At 41.4% G+C, this 15,317-nt stretch overlaps 1 protein-coding gene across 1 annotated transcript in view; it reads left to right on the top strand.

Moving 5' to 3' along the window:
* Positions 1 to 15,317, top strand: part of arhgap17b (Rho GTPase activating protein 17b) — a 45,811-nt gene that overhangs the window by 26,707 nt on the left and 3,787 nt on the right. Inside the window, exons 9-20 of the mRNA XM_074696057.1 lie at positions 452 to 520; positions 641 to 722; positions 4,469 to 4,596; positions 4,978 to 5,089; positions 5,177 to 5,258; positions 5,431 to 5,511; positions 7,828 to 7,941; positions 8,031 to 8,122; positions 8,324 to 8,462; positions 9,255 to 9,536; positions 12,668 to 12,789; positions 12,876 to 13,289. Coding sequence (XP_074552158.1) covers positions 452 to 520; positions 641 to 722; positions 4,469 to 4,596; positions 4,978 to 5,089; positions 5,177 to 5,258; positions 5,431 to 5,511; positions 7,828 to 7,941; positions 8,031 to 8,122; positions 8,324 to 8,462; positions 9,255 to 9,536; positions 12,668 to 12,789; positions 12,876 to 13,289 — 1,717 coding nt within the window. The remainder of the gene's footprint in view (positions 1 to 451; positions 521 to 640; positions 723 to 4,468; positions 4,597 to 4,977; positions 5,090 to 5,176; positions 5,259 to 5,430; positions 5,512 to 7,827; positions 7,942 to 8,030; positions 8,123 to 8,323; positions 8,463 to 9,254; positions 9,537 to 12,667; positions 12,790 to 12,875; positions 13,290 to 15,317) is intronic.

Below are 15,317 nucleotides of genomic sequence, written 5' to 3'. Positions count from 1 at the left end.
TTTCATTTGATTAGTCATCACTGCAATTTGTAATGTCCTAAACTTCAAATTCTTTATTTGGGAACCTTAAGCAGATATGAGATTAAAATGTGATTAATTCGATTAATTAATTACAAATCCTGTAATTAATTAGATTAGTTTTTTTTAACTCCTGACAGCACTAATTAAGACATATGCAACATCTCTGCACCACCCTTCAGTCAGGGCCTCCTCATCCCTGTGGGATCATAACTAATGAAGTGACTGAACAAAGGGAGCTTTGTACCAGGGGCAGATCAGCAGCAGTCATGCTGTGCACATTATTAGGAACATGTAATTAAAGGTCATTGCTTTGTCATCTGGAGCTCATCTTCTGTCTTAATGAAAGTTTCCGAAAAGTGACGCAGTAGGCCGATGGTTGCCGTATGGTTTGCCATGAATGGTTGTTGAATTATGTGTTTCCATCCCTCAGGACCAGCTATCTGCAGACATGTACAACTTTGCTTCCAAAGAGGGAGATTATGCACGTTATTATGTCATGGTGAGTGCTCTTCAGCTCTGTGGAACAAAAATGGAAATGTGATTCAAATTCCACTTTGACTGCATTATTCAGCCATGTGCCGATAACTTGAACTGTGTAACTTCTCTGTATGTCTTTCAGTTATTAGAGGCCCAGGCTGACTACCACAGGAGGTCTCTGGCAGCTCTAGAGGCAGCTATACCAACCATCCAAATACAGCAAGGTGAGGAGCACAACACAGGGTGTGACCTTTGTCTCTGTCCTCTTCATGGCTGTAGCCAGGTATGAGGTCAGCGAGGTCTGGACCTCACCTTTTTTTTCTGAGTTTTTTTTTCTGCCAAATATGCCCAACTGAATAAAACATAAACTCATAAAAAACTTGAAACCTCTCTGTGAAACACGCTTGTAAATTGTGGTAAACATCCATGGGCTTTGTCTTCTGTTTGTGCCTGCATGCGTGTTGTGGTGAACATCTGTTTGATCAGCTGATGCATGTACCTGCAAATGGCTAAACCCCATTCAAAAACTAGAGTGTTTTTATTATTAGCACTTGGTAGACCACATCCCCGCCCATCTACACCTAGATGACCACAATATATAATTTTTAGATAATTCAGCACTAGTTCAGCTGGTCAAATCATCTGATCAAAGCCAGTTTATTTACAATACAATACAATGCAATACAGCTTTATTTATATAGCACATTTAAAAGAACCAATGAGGGTAGTCAAAGTGCTGCACAGTATAAATATATATAGAAAACCTCTGCAAACAAAGCAAAGCAAGCAATCAAACATACAAATTAAGAAGCAGACAAGCTCACTGCAAGTGCCTTTAAAACAAGACCACCCACATGATAAATGATAAGAAATTAAGAGCCACGGAGTAAAAGTGTGTTTTTAAGAGGGATTTGAAAACAGGAAGTGAGGAGGCCTGTCTGACCTTTAAAGGCATCTCGTTCCAGAGCTTGGGGGCAGCGGCAGCAAAAGCTCTGTCACCTCTGAGTTTTAGCCGTGTCTTAGGGACCGCTAGCAGCAACTGATCAGCTGATCTCAGGGATCGCAAGTCAGAGAGATAAGGGGAGGGGCAAGGCTTTTCAGGCATTTATAAACAAGTAAAAGAATTTTAAAATTAATTCTGTATTGCACAGGGAGCCAGTGTAGGGACACCCAGATGGGGGTGATGTGCTCACGCCTACGGGTCTGGGTTTGCAGACGTGTAGCGGCATTCTGCACAAGTTGGAGGTGGGCAAGGGAAGCCAGTGTTGCAATAATCAAGGCGTGATGTAATAAAAGCGTGGATTAGTTTCTCCAAGTCTGGTTTAGAAAGAATAGGTTTCACTTTAGCTATTTGGCGTAGCTGACAAAAGCTTTTTTGCACCACACTGCTGATCTGTTTTTCAAATTTAAAATCGGGATCAAATTTGACCCCCAGATTAGTGACACAATCCTTAAGATATGGTGATAACGAGCCAAGGTTGGGGAGGGAACAGCAACTTGGACCAAACAACATTACCTCAGTCTTGTTCTCATTAAGACTCAAGATGTTAAGTGAAAGCCACACTTTGACATCAGTGAGACAATCAACGAGTGGCTGGACTAAGTGGACAGCATGGACAGCACTGGAACATAGATTTGGCAATCATCGGCATAAAAGTGAAATGAAACACCGTGCTTCCTAAAATCAGAAACAAGGGGGAGTAGGTATAGTGCGAATAAGAGAGGGGCGAGGATTGAACCCTGAGGCACCCCATATGGAAGAGGGCCTGTTTAAGATTCAAAGTTTCACACAAAAGCTTCTGTCGGTTAAATAAGAACGGAACCAGTCAGTCCACAGTGGAGAGCACGCCAAGCACTTTTTTTTAGTGCTGTCAGGCGATTAAAAAAATTAATCAAATTAATTACAGGATTTGTAATTAATTAATCTAATTAATCACATTTTAATCTCATGTCTGCTTAAGGTCCCAAAATAAAGACTTTGAATTCCAGGACATTAAAATTACATTAAAAGACATTAAAAAACATTTGAAAATAAGGTGGGAATATATACAACACATCTTTAGGTACCCTGAGGCATAAGGAACACAGGAAAAAAGTTTTATGGTTCTACCTTTAGAAAATCTACACAGTTCTACACCTAAGATAAGCAGATTTGATTTTTAGGACGGTTTCTGCTTCTGTCAAATTTTTAGTTGATGTGGACTCAATTTTCACTGCAATATGAACTTCTATACTTTTATGAGGTCAGGAGAACCAGGTATAAAGGCTAAAACTTTGAGGAACTATGTACAAAACACTTAATTCAAGTCTTGGATCAAAGAAAAGTGAAGTATTATCAGTTTAACATGCTCTGAACACACAAACTGTTGCTCATTGGTGCAGAACAGCCCCAAGCTGAAACATGACACCAGGAAGATGGAAGGAAATTTTCAAAGAGTTCTTTAGATTTAAATACAAGACATTTATCGATCATTCAGGGCTTGTTTAATGCAGTAAAGAGTGTAGAATTATCTGTTTTTTTTACAGAATTGAGCTAAAGCAAACGGTTGATTTTGTGTAGATTTTCAAAAAGGACGTGTGAATAAACAAGATGTGGGCGGCAGTCCCCCCAAAAGCGCTCTCTCTTCCCCCCGGTTCAAAGCATGTTGCTGACTTCAGGTGTGATACATTCAGGGACCGTCGGAAATTTAAAAATCTGACGAGAGCACCACTTTGTCAAAGTAGGACAAACGGTTTGTAAATGCTAGACATTTGAAAATAAGTGCGTCTTTGAACGCCCCGCAGGTTTGGGCTCCAGATTAATATGCATTAATTTTTATAACGGGTTAATCTGCGGTGTAATTAATTAATCTAATCAACGCGTTAAAATGACAGCCCTACTTTTTTTTTTTTTTTTGATGAGCGCCTGACTCATCGGCTGGTCGGGCACACGTCATGAGAATGTTACTCGAGGACCTCGAGTCATGTGACGCGTGCCTTGTTTTCAGCTTATTTTGGTATACCCCTTTCACAGTTACAGAGAGCAGGGCAAACATGTCCAAGAGATTAAAACAGAATACACTAGATGCATTTCTGGCAAAGAAAAAAAAATGACCAAGAGGAACATAAAACCAAGGAGGATGGAAGAGAGAATAGGGAAAGTAAGGTAGAGCACAGAGAGGAGAGTCCTTCTGGTCACAGGAGGATCCAGCTAGCCTTTGATGTGAAAAGTTGATTTGTTTTTGTGAAAAAATATACATTTTTGTTTGGAAAATGCTGATTTCACATCATTAAAAGATACTTAAATGATTAACATCTTGTGTGACTTGTAGCCCCCCCAAAAAAATTTTGAAAATCATTGCGCATCATGGACCTCACCTACTCCAAAATCTTGGCTACAGCCCTGGTCCACTTGATTCCTCTTTAAACCCAGTTCTGGTTTTAGAGCTGGTTCCCACAGCTTTTAAGAAACCCCTCTCTGCTTGAGACTATAATCCAGTTTAGATACCCAGTATCACAGGGCTTCAAACTGAGTTTAAAGACAAACTAAAAAAATCCTCAACAGTTTAAATTTCCATGCACACAAAGTTGACAATGGCTTTCAAGCTGACCGGATGTTTTGACATTTTGTTCATGAGAAATTCTTTGTTTGCGGTTTGGGAATAAGGAAACCCGGCTACATTACCCCTGCAGAACAAAGACTTCTCAGCCTTGAGTGCACGCAGCCACATTTCTAGTCTGCATCTGCCTGAATTCATTTGCGTGATACAGACAGGAGAGGTGTCACTTTGGCAGCAAAGAAGTGGGATGAAAGGGAAGTCACTGCACCTAGTGATGTGTTTGTGTTCAAAGAAATCCCTGAAAGTTCAGCTGATGCTCACACGACACAGCCTACTTTACTATAAATAAGTTGATGTCATTCACTGTGTTATATTAAAACACAATGTTGAGACGAGGTGAAAAAACGTCTTTTACTCATGATCTGTTCCAGACTCCTGGACGGAGAAGCCAGCGTTTGGAACACTTCTGGAGGAGCATCTTAAAAGGAGCAACCGTGAGATCGCTCTGCCCATCGAGGCCTGCGTCATGATGCTGCTGGAGACCGGCATGAAGGAGGAGGTATGAGTCAGAGGAGGAGAAGGACACATTTTGGTGAAGTGGGACAAAGTTGAAGGGTTATTTGAGCTGAATGTCTGTTAGAACGGATGGCACACAGTCTGGAAACATCTGTGGCTGACTGTGGTCAGCTCGCCTTGAGGCTGCAGGGATGAGCTCTGTGTGTGTGCAGGCATCTGTTGATTGTTAGCATGTCCACTGTTACACTGATTTACTGTAACTGCAGCACCACACTGCTCTTTGGGGTACAGTTCAAGATGTTTTTAAGGAAGAAAGCCAAACTCAAGGTGAAGGCTGTCTTATCATCCTGAAAGAGCCACATCTCTTTCTTCTCTTCCTTAATTTCAGGATTGTCACATGTGCCTCCTCTCTCTGTCTCAACAGGGTCTCTTCAGAATAGCTGCAGGAGCTTCCAAACTGAAGAAGCTAAAAGCAGCGCTGGACTGCTCCACCTCTCAGCTTGAGGAGTTCTACTCTGACCCTCACGCTGTCGCTGGTAAAATGAAACTCTCCTTCAAAATCTGCAAAAAGTCAAAACATCCGGTGTACAGAATTGTCTCATAGCTTTGCCCTTCGTACACAGGAGCCCTAAAGTCCTACCTAAGGGAACTTCCTGAACCTCTGATGACTTTCAGCTTGTACGACGAGTGGTTGCAGGCCTCCAAGTAAGAATACACACTCAAACACACACACACATGCAGACTCTTTTAATATCCGGTTCATCTCTCTAAGTCTGTGTGTATAAACTGCAAACACAAACCTGAAGCTCTACCTGTGGGTTGTCGTTGTTATTTTGGTGTTCATGTTAAAAGTAGTGACGCATGTGTGTATTTTCAGCGTGACGGACTCTGACAAGAGGCTTCAGGCCTTGTGGGTGACATGTGACCGTTTACCAAAGACTCACAAAGCAAACCTCAGGTAAGAGCATCCTAAACTACATTACTCTAGTTTCCAATCTATCTATCTATCTATCTATCTATCTATCTATCTATCTATCTATCTATCTATCTATCTATCTATCTATCTATCTATCTATCTATCTATCTATCTATCTATCTATCTATCTATCTATCTATCAAAGCTGGGCAATTATGGCAAATATCACAATCATGATTAATTAAACCTCTGTTTCAGTTAATGCACTATTATCCTACTCTCATCTCAGTTTATTCTGTAAATATTAGTATAATTTGAAACAAGTAACTTAAACGAACATCTACAGATGGAAAGCTAGGAGTTATTAGTTGAAACAATGGAACTCCTTAAAAAGGAGTAAGTACAAAACCTGCATTTCTTGCAAGCAAAATGAAAGTTAAAATGTAGAAAATAACTTTCACCTTGAAAAAGGTACTTCACTCCTTTTTAGATGATGTCAACCATATTGTAGCCAAAGTCTGTCTCAAGCGGCAACCTCTGGTCTAAGAATATGAGACAATGCTAAAATCTGCTGTTTCTGGAGTGTTCGCTTGAGGCTGGCTCTGGAAGTAGCGGAAGTCACACGCACACACACCAAGCCAAAAACAGGCATTTTAAAAGCAGAAATTAACCTATTTACAGCCTGGTTCAAAAACCATCTCCTGTTCGAGCTGCTAATTTTACTACCAGCTCCCACTGTACAGGGGGTGAATTATTTTTCTAACTCAGCCGTTTAGAGGATATTAAGATTGCAGGCTCCCCCATAGCTGAGGGTCACGTGACCAATAGGCGCCCTATGGCTGTAGGCGAAGCCCTTGCCACTACCAATATGGTCGCTATAGCCGATGTGCTTCATTTTCCATTTCAGAAACAGACGGGTGACGTCGGCGAGACTTCGTCCATGTTTTATACAGCCTCTGGTCTGTCCAAACAACTGACTCTGAATTCCTTTTAGGTACAAGCTGTTTTTGTTCTGCTGTTGGCTCGGTGTTCGAGTTTTTCTCCATGACAATTCTTTTCGGAGACCTGCCGAGTTCTGCCGAATCCAACCGTAGTCCAATAGCAATCGCGTTATCTATGCATGTCAGTCGAGCTCTGCTCAGTCTGTTCTCATGCTAGTCTGATTTCTCAAGCTGCGTGTAAACACACTGAGTGTAGCAGACTGGGGCTTTTTTTGAATTCACCTACTACATACTGCTTATGAAAGTAGTATGTAGTAGGCACTGCCTACTAAATACTACTTTCATAAGCAGTATGTAGTATGACTGTTCAGTTGGGTTAATTTTGTAGTATGCTACGCTGGTCTTCAGTTCGAAGAAAACAGAAGTTGGCTATGGCTGACTTTTTTTCCCCAAAAAAACTTTATTGAAAATGTACAAAACTTATCTGCAAATATATTTCCAGAGAGAGCATTTTATATTAACTTTCAGTGGTGGAGATGATGAGGATTTAAAGATAAAAAAAGAAATGGCTCATATTCATATTCCTCTGCTACTCTGGTTGTTGTTGCTCCGCTCTCTGCCATTTTCACTTCTGATATGGGACCAGGCGTGTTGCATTGTGGGTAACAGTAGGCGAAGCAGACTGGTCCGATGCATACTGTGGATTTTTCCCGATTCAGTACGTCATCCGGGTGTTTTTCTCATACTACAACTCTGACATTTGTTCGCATTCTGCATACTGCATACTGCATTTTGGTCGAATCAGTAGGCACTGCTAGTATAGTATGCGAATTCGAAAACAGCCTATATCTGACAGTGTCACGTGGCTACTACTTCTGCTGGTTTTCTGGCAGCCTGTACACTTAGTGACACCTGGCTGCCTGTCGAGTCACTTCACAACCAGTAGTGTATTTTGAGGGGATGGTGTATTAGCAGAGAGAATTACAAGGGGGTTCAATGTAATTAACACGACCGTTTTACATCGGTTAGAAGCTCTGAATGTCAGTTTTGATTTTTTTTTCAATTAATGGCCCAACCCTACTATCTATCTATCTATCTATCTATCTATCTATCTATCTATCTATCTATCTATCTATCTATCTATCTATCTATCTATCTATCTATCTATCTATCTATCTATCTATCTATCTATCTACAGATTTGTAAATTTGGGAGCACCTTAAAAAACTGGGACTTCTATTAAGTCCTTACTATTAAACCTAACTATCTGCTTACAACCCATGCATAAAATTAGCATCAGTTGGAGTTTTGAAAATAAAAGGCTTGTGAACCTCTGGCTTTAAAAAATGAACTAACCAGTTGTGATGATGACTGATCACAGACTGTGCCTTTAAAGCTGTATCATCATCTGTTTCAGGTATCTGGTGAAGTTTCTGGCCAAACTGGCTCAGGACAGTGAGGTTAATAAGATGACACCCAGCAACATCGCCATAGTCCTGGGTCCCAACCTGCTCTGGGCAAAGACAGAGGGGTAGGAACTCTGTCATTTTGATGAAATTTTGAAAACAAAGTGAGTGGTTATTAAAGCTTACTCTCTACTGTTTCTTCTTCTCTGTTCAGGACTCTGGCAGAAATGGCAGCAGCTACTTCTGTGCATGTTGTTGCCATCATTGAGCCCATTATCCAGCACGCTGACTGGTTCTTCCCTGAAGGTAACGCAGCAGCTGACACACAAGCTTTCTTTTCACGACCATAAGCAAACCAAACCATCAGTAGTACGCCTGAAAGCTTTACAGGGGGCGCCAAAATCAAAACAGACCTGATGTTTCTCACAGAAGCTTAAAAGGAGTTTTCACCAGTGGTGCAATTTTCAACACTTTTCTCTATTCTCTCCAAACCTGCTTCTCTTTCAGAGGTGGACTTCAATGTTTCTGGCATGTTTGCCATGCCCACCCACCCGGCCACCCCTGACCCTGAACCCAACCTGGAGAGGAAACGTCCCGGCAGCCTGGTGGGGCAGGATGGGGAGAGTCACACGCCCCGTAAAGACAGGTACCTGTCTCGCCCCAACCTCAGCCTCAGCCTGCCGCTCACCCTCCCGTCCCGTCCCAAGACTCTGAGCAGGCAGGAGTCGCGGGGCCCGGCGGTGTCGGCTCTTTATGTAGTGGCTAACGAGTCCATCACAGTCTCTGAAACACCCACTGAAGATCTGCCCAGTCCAGACTTCAAAGCCGTGCCGTAGTCTCGTTAGCTTCCATGAGTCCAGTCTCTGATGAGTCAAAGAAGGGAATGATGTTCTGTTTTATCTTTGCACCACATTTCTGTTTTGTTCCAGTAATTTCAGCACAAGCTAATACGTTCTGTGTCTAAATTGGTACTGATAAAAAATGGTGTTTTCTTTGAATGAAACAAAAACCACTTTGCATTTTTACCTTTTTGTCTAAATGGCTTTGTTTCTCTTGTTACTCTTGTATATTCTGGTGTTTTCTCTTTGTTTCTGATTAAAGCATAGGTTTTCATATTAGGATGCTGGTTTTATGTCTTGTGTGGGCTTCCTCTGTTGCATCTTGTTTGTGCGATGTGGTATCTGTTTCTCCTGTCCCTGCAGAGATGTCTCAGAGCAAAGTCGTTCTATTTGAAAGGTCACGTCATGTGGTTTTACGTGCTTTTTTTGGGCTCTTTCTGAAACTGAACTAAGGAAGTGGCGTCTCGGTTCGTCTCCTGCTACATCTCTTTCTCTGTCTGACTCTGTTTTTCGGTATCCTTCTGTCTCGTGCTCTTTTAAACTGTCTGACTGGTGTTGGGTTTGCCCTGAACTCTCTCCCCTCTCCCCCCCTTCCCTAGCCCTGTTAACAAACTGCCGGAGCCCGCTCCACGTAGAGCCACTGTTAATAGAAAGCAGCCACATCTAACCTCACCCACCTTCCAACCCCCACTGCCCCCTCTGGAAGCCTGGGGCGCTGCTCAGGCTGAGCCCCAGGTCCTGTCCCCGACTGCAGACGTCTTTCATCCGAGCCTGAGTGGTAGTGGTGGAGGTGGTGGTGGCGGTGGTGGTCTGGGAGGTGGGGTCCAGGTAGCTTCAGTGAAACCTCAGGTTCTAACACAGCTCAGCGCGGATGAGACCAGGTAAGGAGGAGCGAGCTGAGGTAGCAACTATTCTCCACCTCCGCCTGCTCGCTGCCAATCGACCAATCTGGAGCTCGTCCACCTTTTTGTGTTTGTTCTGTGTTTGATTGGAGTTCACTGTTCACTTGTGGGACTTCATAAAATTTAAGTATCATAATGATGTCACCGCGTCCGTACGTCTAATTCGGCTTTATTTAACAAAATACAGAAAAAAATCATGTGATGCTGTTTCCCCTTCTTGCTTGTTGTGATGGTCAACCAAATTCAGCCAACTTTGAATAATATATTTATCCTCCTCCATGCCTGTTCAACAGAAGAGGATAAGGGCCACTGAAAAAAAAAAGTGTTTTTTTTTTTTTACTATTTTTTCTGACTTTTTTCACAGAGCTCTGACTTTAATCTCCAATTTCTGACTTTTTGCTCAAAAAACTCAGATCAAAGTTAGAATTCTTTAAAAAAACTAGAAAAGCAATTTCTGAAGAAATTGCGCTGTGAATGCAGAATGCTGAAGCAGCTTGCGCTGAACTGCTAATGTAACGAAAGCTGAACCTGAATGACTGAAGATATGTCTGAAAATGGTTGAAAAAGTCTTGAATAGCTTGCGCTCAACTGCTAATGCAGAATGCTGAACATTAATGACTGAAGGTTTGTCTGAAAATGGCTGAATGAAGTCTTAAAATGCTTGCGCTGAACAGCTAAAGCAAAATTCTGAACAAGAATGGCTAAAGTTATGTCTGAAATCATTTGAATTAAGTCTTGAAAAGCTTGTGCTTAACTGCAAAAGCAGAATGCTGAACATGAATGACTGAATTTATGTCTGAAAATGGTTGAAATAATTCATGAAAAGCTGGCACTCAACTGCTAATGCAGAATGCTAAATTAACCTGCCATGAACTCTTGGATGAAAGGAAATTAATGGATGAATCAGTTAAATGGATAAATGAATTTAAAGTTGAAATGGCTGCATCTTTTAAAAATTTGAAGCAATGAATTAAATTTTAAAGAACAGTTATGGAAATAATTACCTGACTGAGGGAAAATGCAAGTCTCATCTCTGAAACGCTGTTAAAATGAAATTCTGTGTGTCCTGTGTGTGAGTTTTTAATCATGTAAGCCTTTTAGCTGAGGCTCATCTGAAGCCAGATGTTGCCATGGTGATCATTGTTTACCAACTGCCATCAGAGAGCTGGTGGAGTCTGTTGATTCCCAACACATTTCCACTGAAATTAGGGTGTCAAACTGCCTGCAACTGTGACAAAACCAAAGGGCCGATCAGAAAAATGATCATACCGTAGGAATCCTGAGACCCTGAGGAAGCTGTCTGTGTAAATTTCATGTCGAAAGATGCAGAAATAGGCCCATGACAGCGATAGATAGATGAGGGAAATTTGACTGATCTCTGAGAAAACCCCTCAGGAATTAACATTGGAGTACATGGGTGCCGGAGCTGACTTTGCCCGACAGTTGGCCATTTTGTGAAAAAGTGCTCCATCCTTTTGCTTTAAAAACCACTTTGTCAGAGGCAGGACAAGCCTCCCTACATGTTGAGGGCTTATTTGTGTTGATAGCTCAAAAAATGTGGCCAAGAGAGCAGTTTACCCAGAAGTTTCCCAGGTCTTGTTTCCCCCTCTCCCTGCTCTGTCGTTTGAATCTCCCACTCTGAGCTGAAACATTCCGTCCAATACACACCAATGTTAAATGGCTCAGAGAGTTGAAAATCATCATGACCTTTGAAGGGTCATTGTGAAGAAACTATGAATGCTAGGAAACATTTGAAACCCACTGAATGAAGCCAAAAGATAGCTGAATATTTTGAAGTTTGAATGGAGTTTGTAGCTGAATGTATGACTGAATGAGGAGGGTTTGAAGCAGGCTGAAAAAATGTCCTGAAGGGAGGAAATTTTGAAAATTCCGCATTCATCTCTATGGGACCGAAATTTCGTAAATTGTTGAATATCTTGGAAAGTATTTGTGAAAAGTTTCTGAAGAGTCATAGCCCCCTTGTCCCCACTGAAACACACGTTTTGAAGTTTGAACGGTGAAAATCGGTTGAAGTTTGCAGAAGTTTTAGCGGTCCAAAAAAGCGGGCGGAAGAAGAAGAAGAAGAAGAATAAATTTTTTTGACACAGAAGAACATATGCTGTGAATGCATTACTGCATTCACAGCAATTACAATTTTTATTATCAATTTTTTCCAAAAAAAAAGCAGAATTCTGAGATTGAAGTCAGAATTCTGAAAAGTAAAAAAAAAAATACAAAAGTTTTTTATCATATATTTTTACCCGAAAAAAATCATAAAGCTGAGAAAAAAAGACATAATTTTTTTTTTAAGCAACATTTTTGAATTTTTTTTTTTTAAGACAAAAGTCAGAAATTTCTGAGGGTCAGAACCTAATTTTTTTTTTTTTTAATTCTGAGAATTTAAAAAATGATGTTTTTTAAATATCTATTTTTTCTGAAAAAAAATTAGAAGTCTGAGAAAGATGTCAGATTTTAGGAAAAAAATTACATTTTTTATCACCTCTTATTCTGAGAAAAATGTCAAAATTTTGAGATTTAAGTCAGAAACTTGAGATCAAGGGAAGAATTTTAAATCTATTCTAAAAAAGTCAGAAATTAAAAAAATATATATTATTACATCTTGTTTTTTTTCTAAAAAAAATAAAATAATTTTGGGATTGAATTTAGAATTCTGAGAAAAAAATTCAGAATTTAAGAACAAAATGACTTTCTTTTATTATTATTATACTTTTTTTTTACTGTGGAAAAAAAATTGTAATAAAAAGAATTGGGGTATTTTTCTTTTTTTTCCTATTGGCCCTTATCCTCTTCCGTACTGTTCTGATGCAATCAAAGTGATATTTTTTATGTGGCTACGTCTGATTTTGCATGCAACACATCACTGCACACACCTCCTCTGATTTTGCATCCTCTTCCCTGTGTTGTCTTAATGTTATCATGTTTTTTTGTGTGATAACCTTCATTTCATGTGATTATCAGCCTCTAAATGGTCCCATGTGATTGTTCTAAATCGTGTGCATGACTTTTCATGGAGTCACAGCTGATTTAAAAACTTTAAGAGTTGATGTCAGGTTGATGAATGAAGTGTTTGATATACTGTGTTTCCACAGCCCAGCCCGAGAGCTGATGTCCACCCCCCCTCCCCAGAGGAATGGCTCAGTCCATCTTTCAGTGGGGACACCTCACTCTCAGGGGGGGTCAAGAGGTCCGAGTCCACATATGGTTCGAAGAGGTAAGAGAGACTCTTCTTCCTGTGATGTACTTATTTATCTGCATTAAAGTGGAAACAAAGTGTGATGATTGTGTTTTATTTTGAAGGCACCAAGAAGCAGGCCCCCGCCCCGCCCAAACAAGCCAGCCCCTTCGCCTCCCAGCAAAGCAACACTCCAACACCAAGCTCGCCTCATCACCCGACCTTTACCCCCAGACGCCACCCCAGCAAAGACAACATGATCCACGCCCCGAGCCACCCGCCCCCGCAGCCTCCTCAAGCCCTCCAGGCCCAGGGGGAGTCAGAGCCTTCGCCTCCCAGCACTCCCACCCCTCCGGACACTCCGCCTCATGACGCGCCGCACTCCAACCCTTTGTCTCATCACCACTCCGGGTCCCTCCCCCGTCCCTCCAGGCCGGCTCCAAAGCCACGACCTAGACCGAGCATGCCCCCGCCGCCACAACCTGCAGCCAATGAGGACGGTAATGGCATCTTTGGCTCCGCCTCCAAGATTATAACAGGTACACCGCCTGTTTCCTGAGCCTCACATACATTAAAATATAGTGTGCAATAAGATGTGATTTGATCTTTAGATAAGATTAAAAAAAAAAATACATGTTCAGAACAAAATCAGCATAGATACAGGCACTGCGTCTCCCACAGGGGGCGCCAAAATGGACAGAGATGTCAAGTTGCATGTCAGTGTTCAACATTATAATTCCAAATGTGAATACTTTGCATCAAATATCATCAAAAACACACCTTAAATCACTGCATTACACTTTTTTCCTGTAGGCGTGACTAAAACTCTGATCCTCTGCTGATATTTAGTGACTTCAGCTTTCCCTCAGAGCGTTGCTGTTGTAGTTCTCTGGCTTTTGGTGTCACTGTGTCATAGTGCCTCACAAACTTAATTTGGTGATCTAATGCATGACAGGAAATGTGTAAATATTGCAGATGTCTGAACTGCCGGCCTGCCTGTAAGATGAGCTTTGCAAGGCAGGTAATGGTAAGGATTTGATTGGCTGATGCCTTTGGCCTTGCTTCTGTGTGTACTGCACGTTTGTGTGGGTGGTTGTGGGAGGAAGAGGAGGAGGAGTGAAGAGTTTAACCCCTTCTTTTGGTGTCATTGTTTGCTTTTTAACTGACCATATACATGTCTTGATGTATATTTGTATGCATTTGTCCTGCTTGCGTTTCCTGTTTCCTCCCTCATGCTAAGGTTTGACTGCTTTGGCTGGTTTGAAACTAACGTGTGTCTAAACCGTCTTAAAACCTCCCTGTGCTCTTTATGTGCACTTCTTTAAAGGGCTTACACATGTGGACAAAATTGTTTTGTTCAATGAAAGAAAAATTCATAGTGGTCAGGAAAATAACTAACATCTGACAAAAGTGATAATAAAAAAATTCTATGAAATTTAACCAATGTAAGTCAGATTACTTTTTAACCTCCCTTCAACAGAATTATTTAAAAAATAAACTCATTAAACAGGCCTGGACAAAAATGAAGGTACCCCTAGAAAAGACTGAAAATGATGTGACCAAAGGGACATATCAATCCAAGGTGTGTCCACTAATTAGTATCACAGGTGTCTACAATCTTGTAATCAGTCAGTGGGCTCATATAGAGGGCGACATGTAGTCACTGTGCTTTTTGGTGACATGAAGTGTACCACACTCAACATGGACCAGAGGAAGCAAAGGAAAGAGTTGTCTCAGGAGATTAGAAAAAAAAATTATAGACAAGCAAGTTAAAGGTAAAGGCTATAAGACCATCTCCAAGCAGTTTAATGTTCCTGTGACTACAGTTGCACATTCTATTGAGAAATTCAAGATTCATGGGACTGTAGCCAACCTCCAGGGCCCTGTTCTACGAAGCAAGTTCGGTCTAGCGAGATAGCCTTGGAGCTACCTCGCTGAACTGAGCGCGGTAGCCGGCGGTCTCGCTACACAGTTTTACAACGCTGGTTATCAGCCTCATAAGTGGATCCAGCTCGGCAATGAGCGCGTGCACGCATATAAGGTGGAGCCCGCTGCATCTGACCAATCGCGAACATGGAGCAGTCTGGAGCGTCAGAGCAGGCCGGAGAGAGAAGGACCGCATACTTCACACAGGAGGAGCAGGAGGTGATCATGAGGAAGTATGACGAGGTGAAACATGTAATTAACGTTAAATGAAGCACCGTCGCCGCTGCTAAAGCACAGAAGGAGTGCTGGCAGAAAATTGCTGACAGTCTAAATGCGTAAGTGTAGTGGATTAAGTGCAAAAAAAAAAAATTGTGCCATTATCATCCTGTAATAGCACTGTTCAACATGCACTTTTACTGTAACATGCAACATACCTAATTTATTTCTTAGATGAATTTATTCATTTGTTCATTCCTATCGTGTTTACATTTTTTTTGTGTGTGATATGTAGCCCACATGAGCCCTACATGAATTCCTGTCACAATTTTAATACGGGCAATAAAATATTGTCATGGAACAGAAGTGTTGGCAGTGAAGATCTTATTACGGCAATGAAAGTTCTTCATTCCCTTTAACTACCT

This window comes from Halichoeres trimaculatus, unplaced genomic scaffold (assembly GCF_033239565.1).
Source record: "Halichoeres trimaculatus isolate MK-OKI-2021-1 unplaced genomic scaffold, fHalTri1.1 fHalTri1_scaffold_20, whole genome shotgun sequence".
Lineage (NCBI taxonomy): Eukaryota > Metazoa > Chordata > Actinopteri > Labriformes > Labridae > Halichoeres > Halichoeres trimaculatus.
The sequence above is the reverse complement of the archived record's forward strand: the minus strand, read 5'-3'. Positions and strand labels throughout refer to the sequence as shown.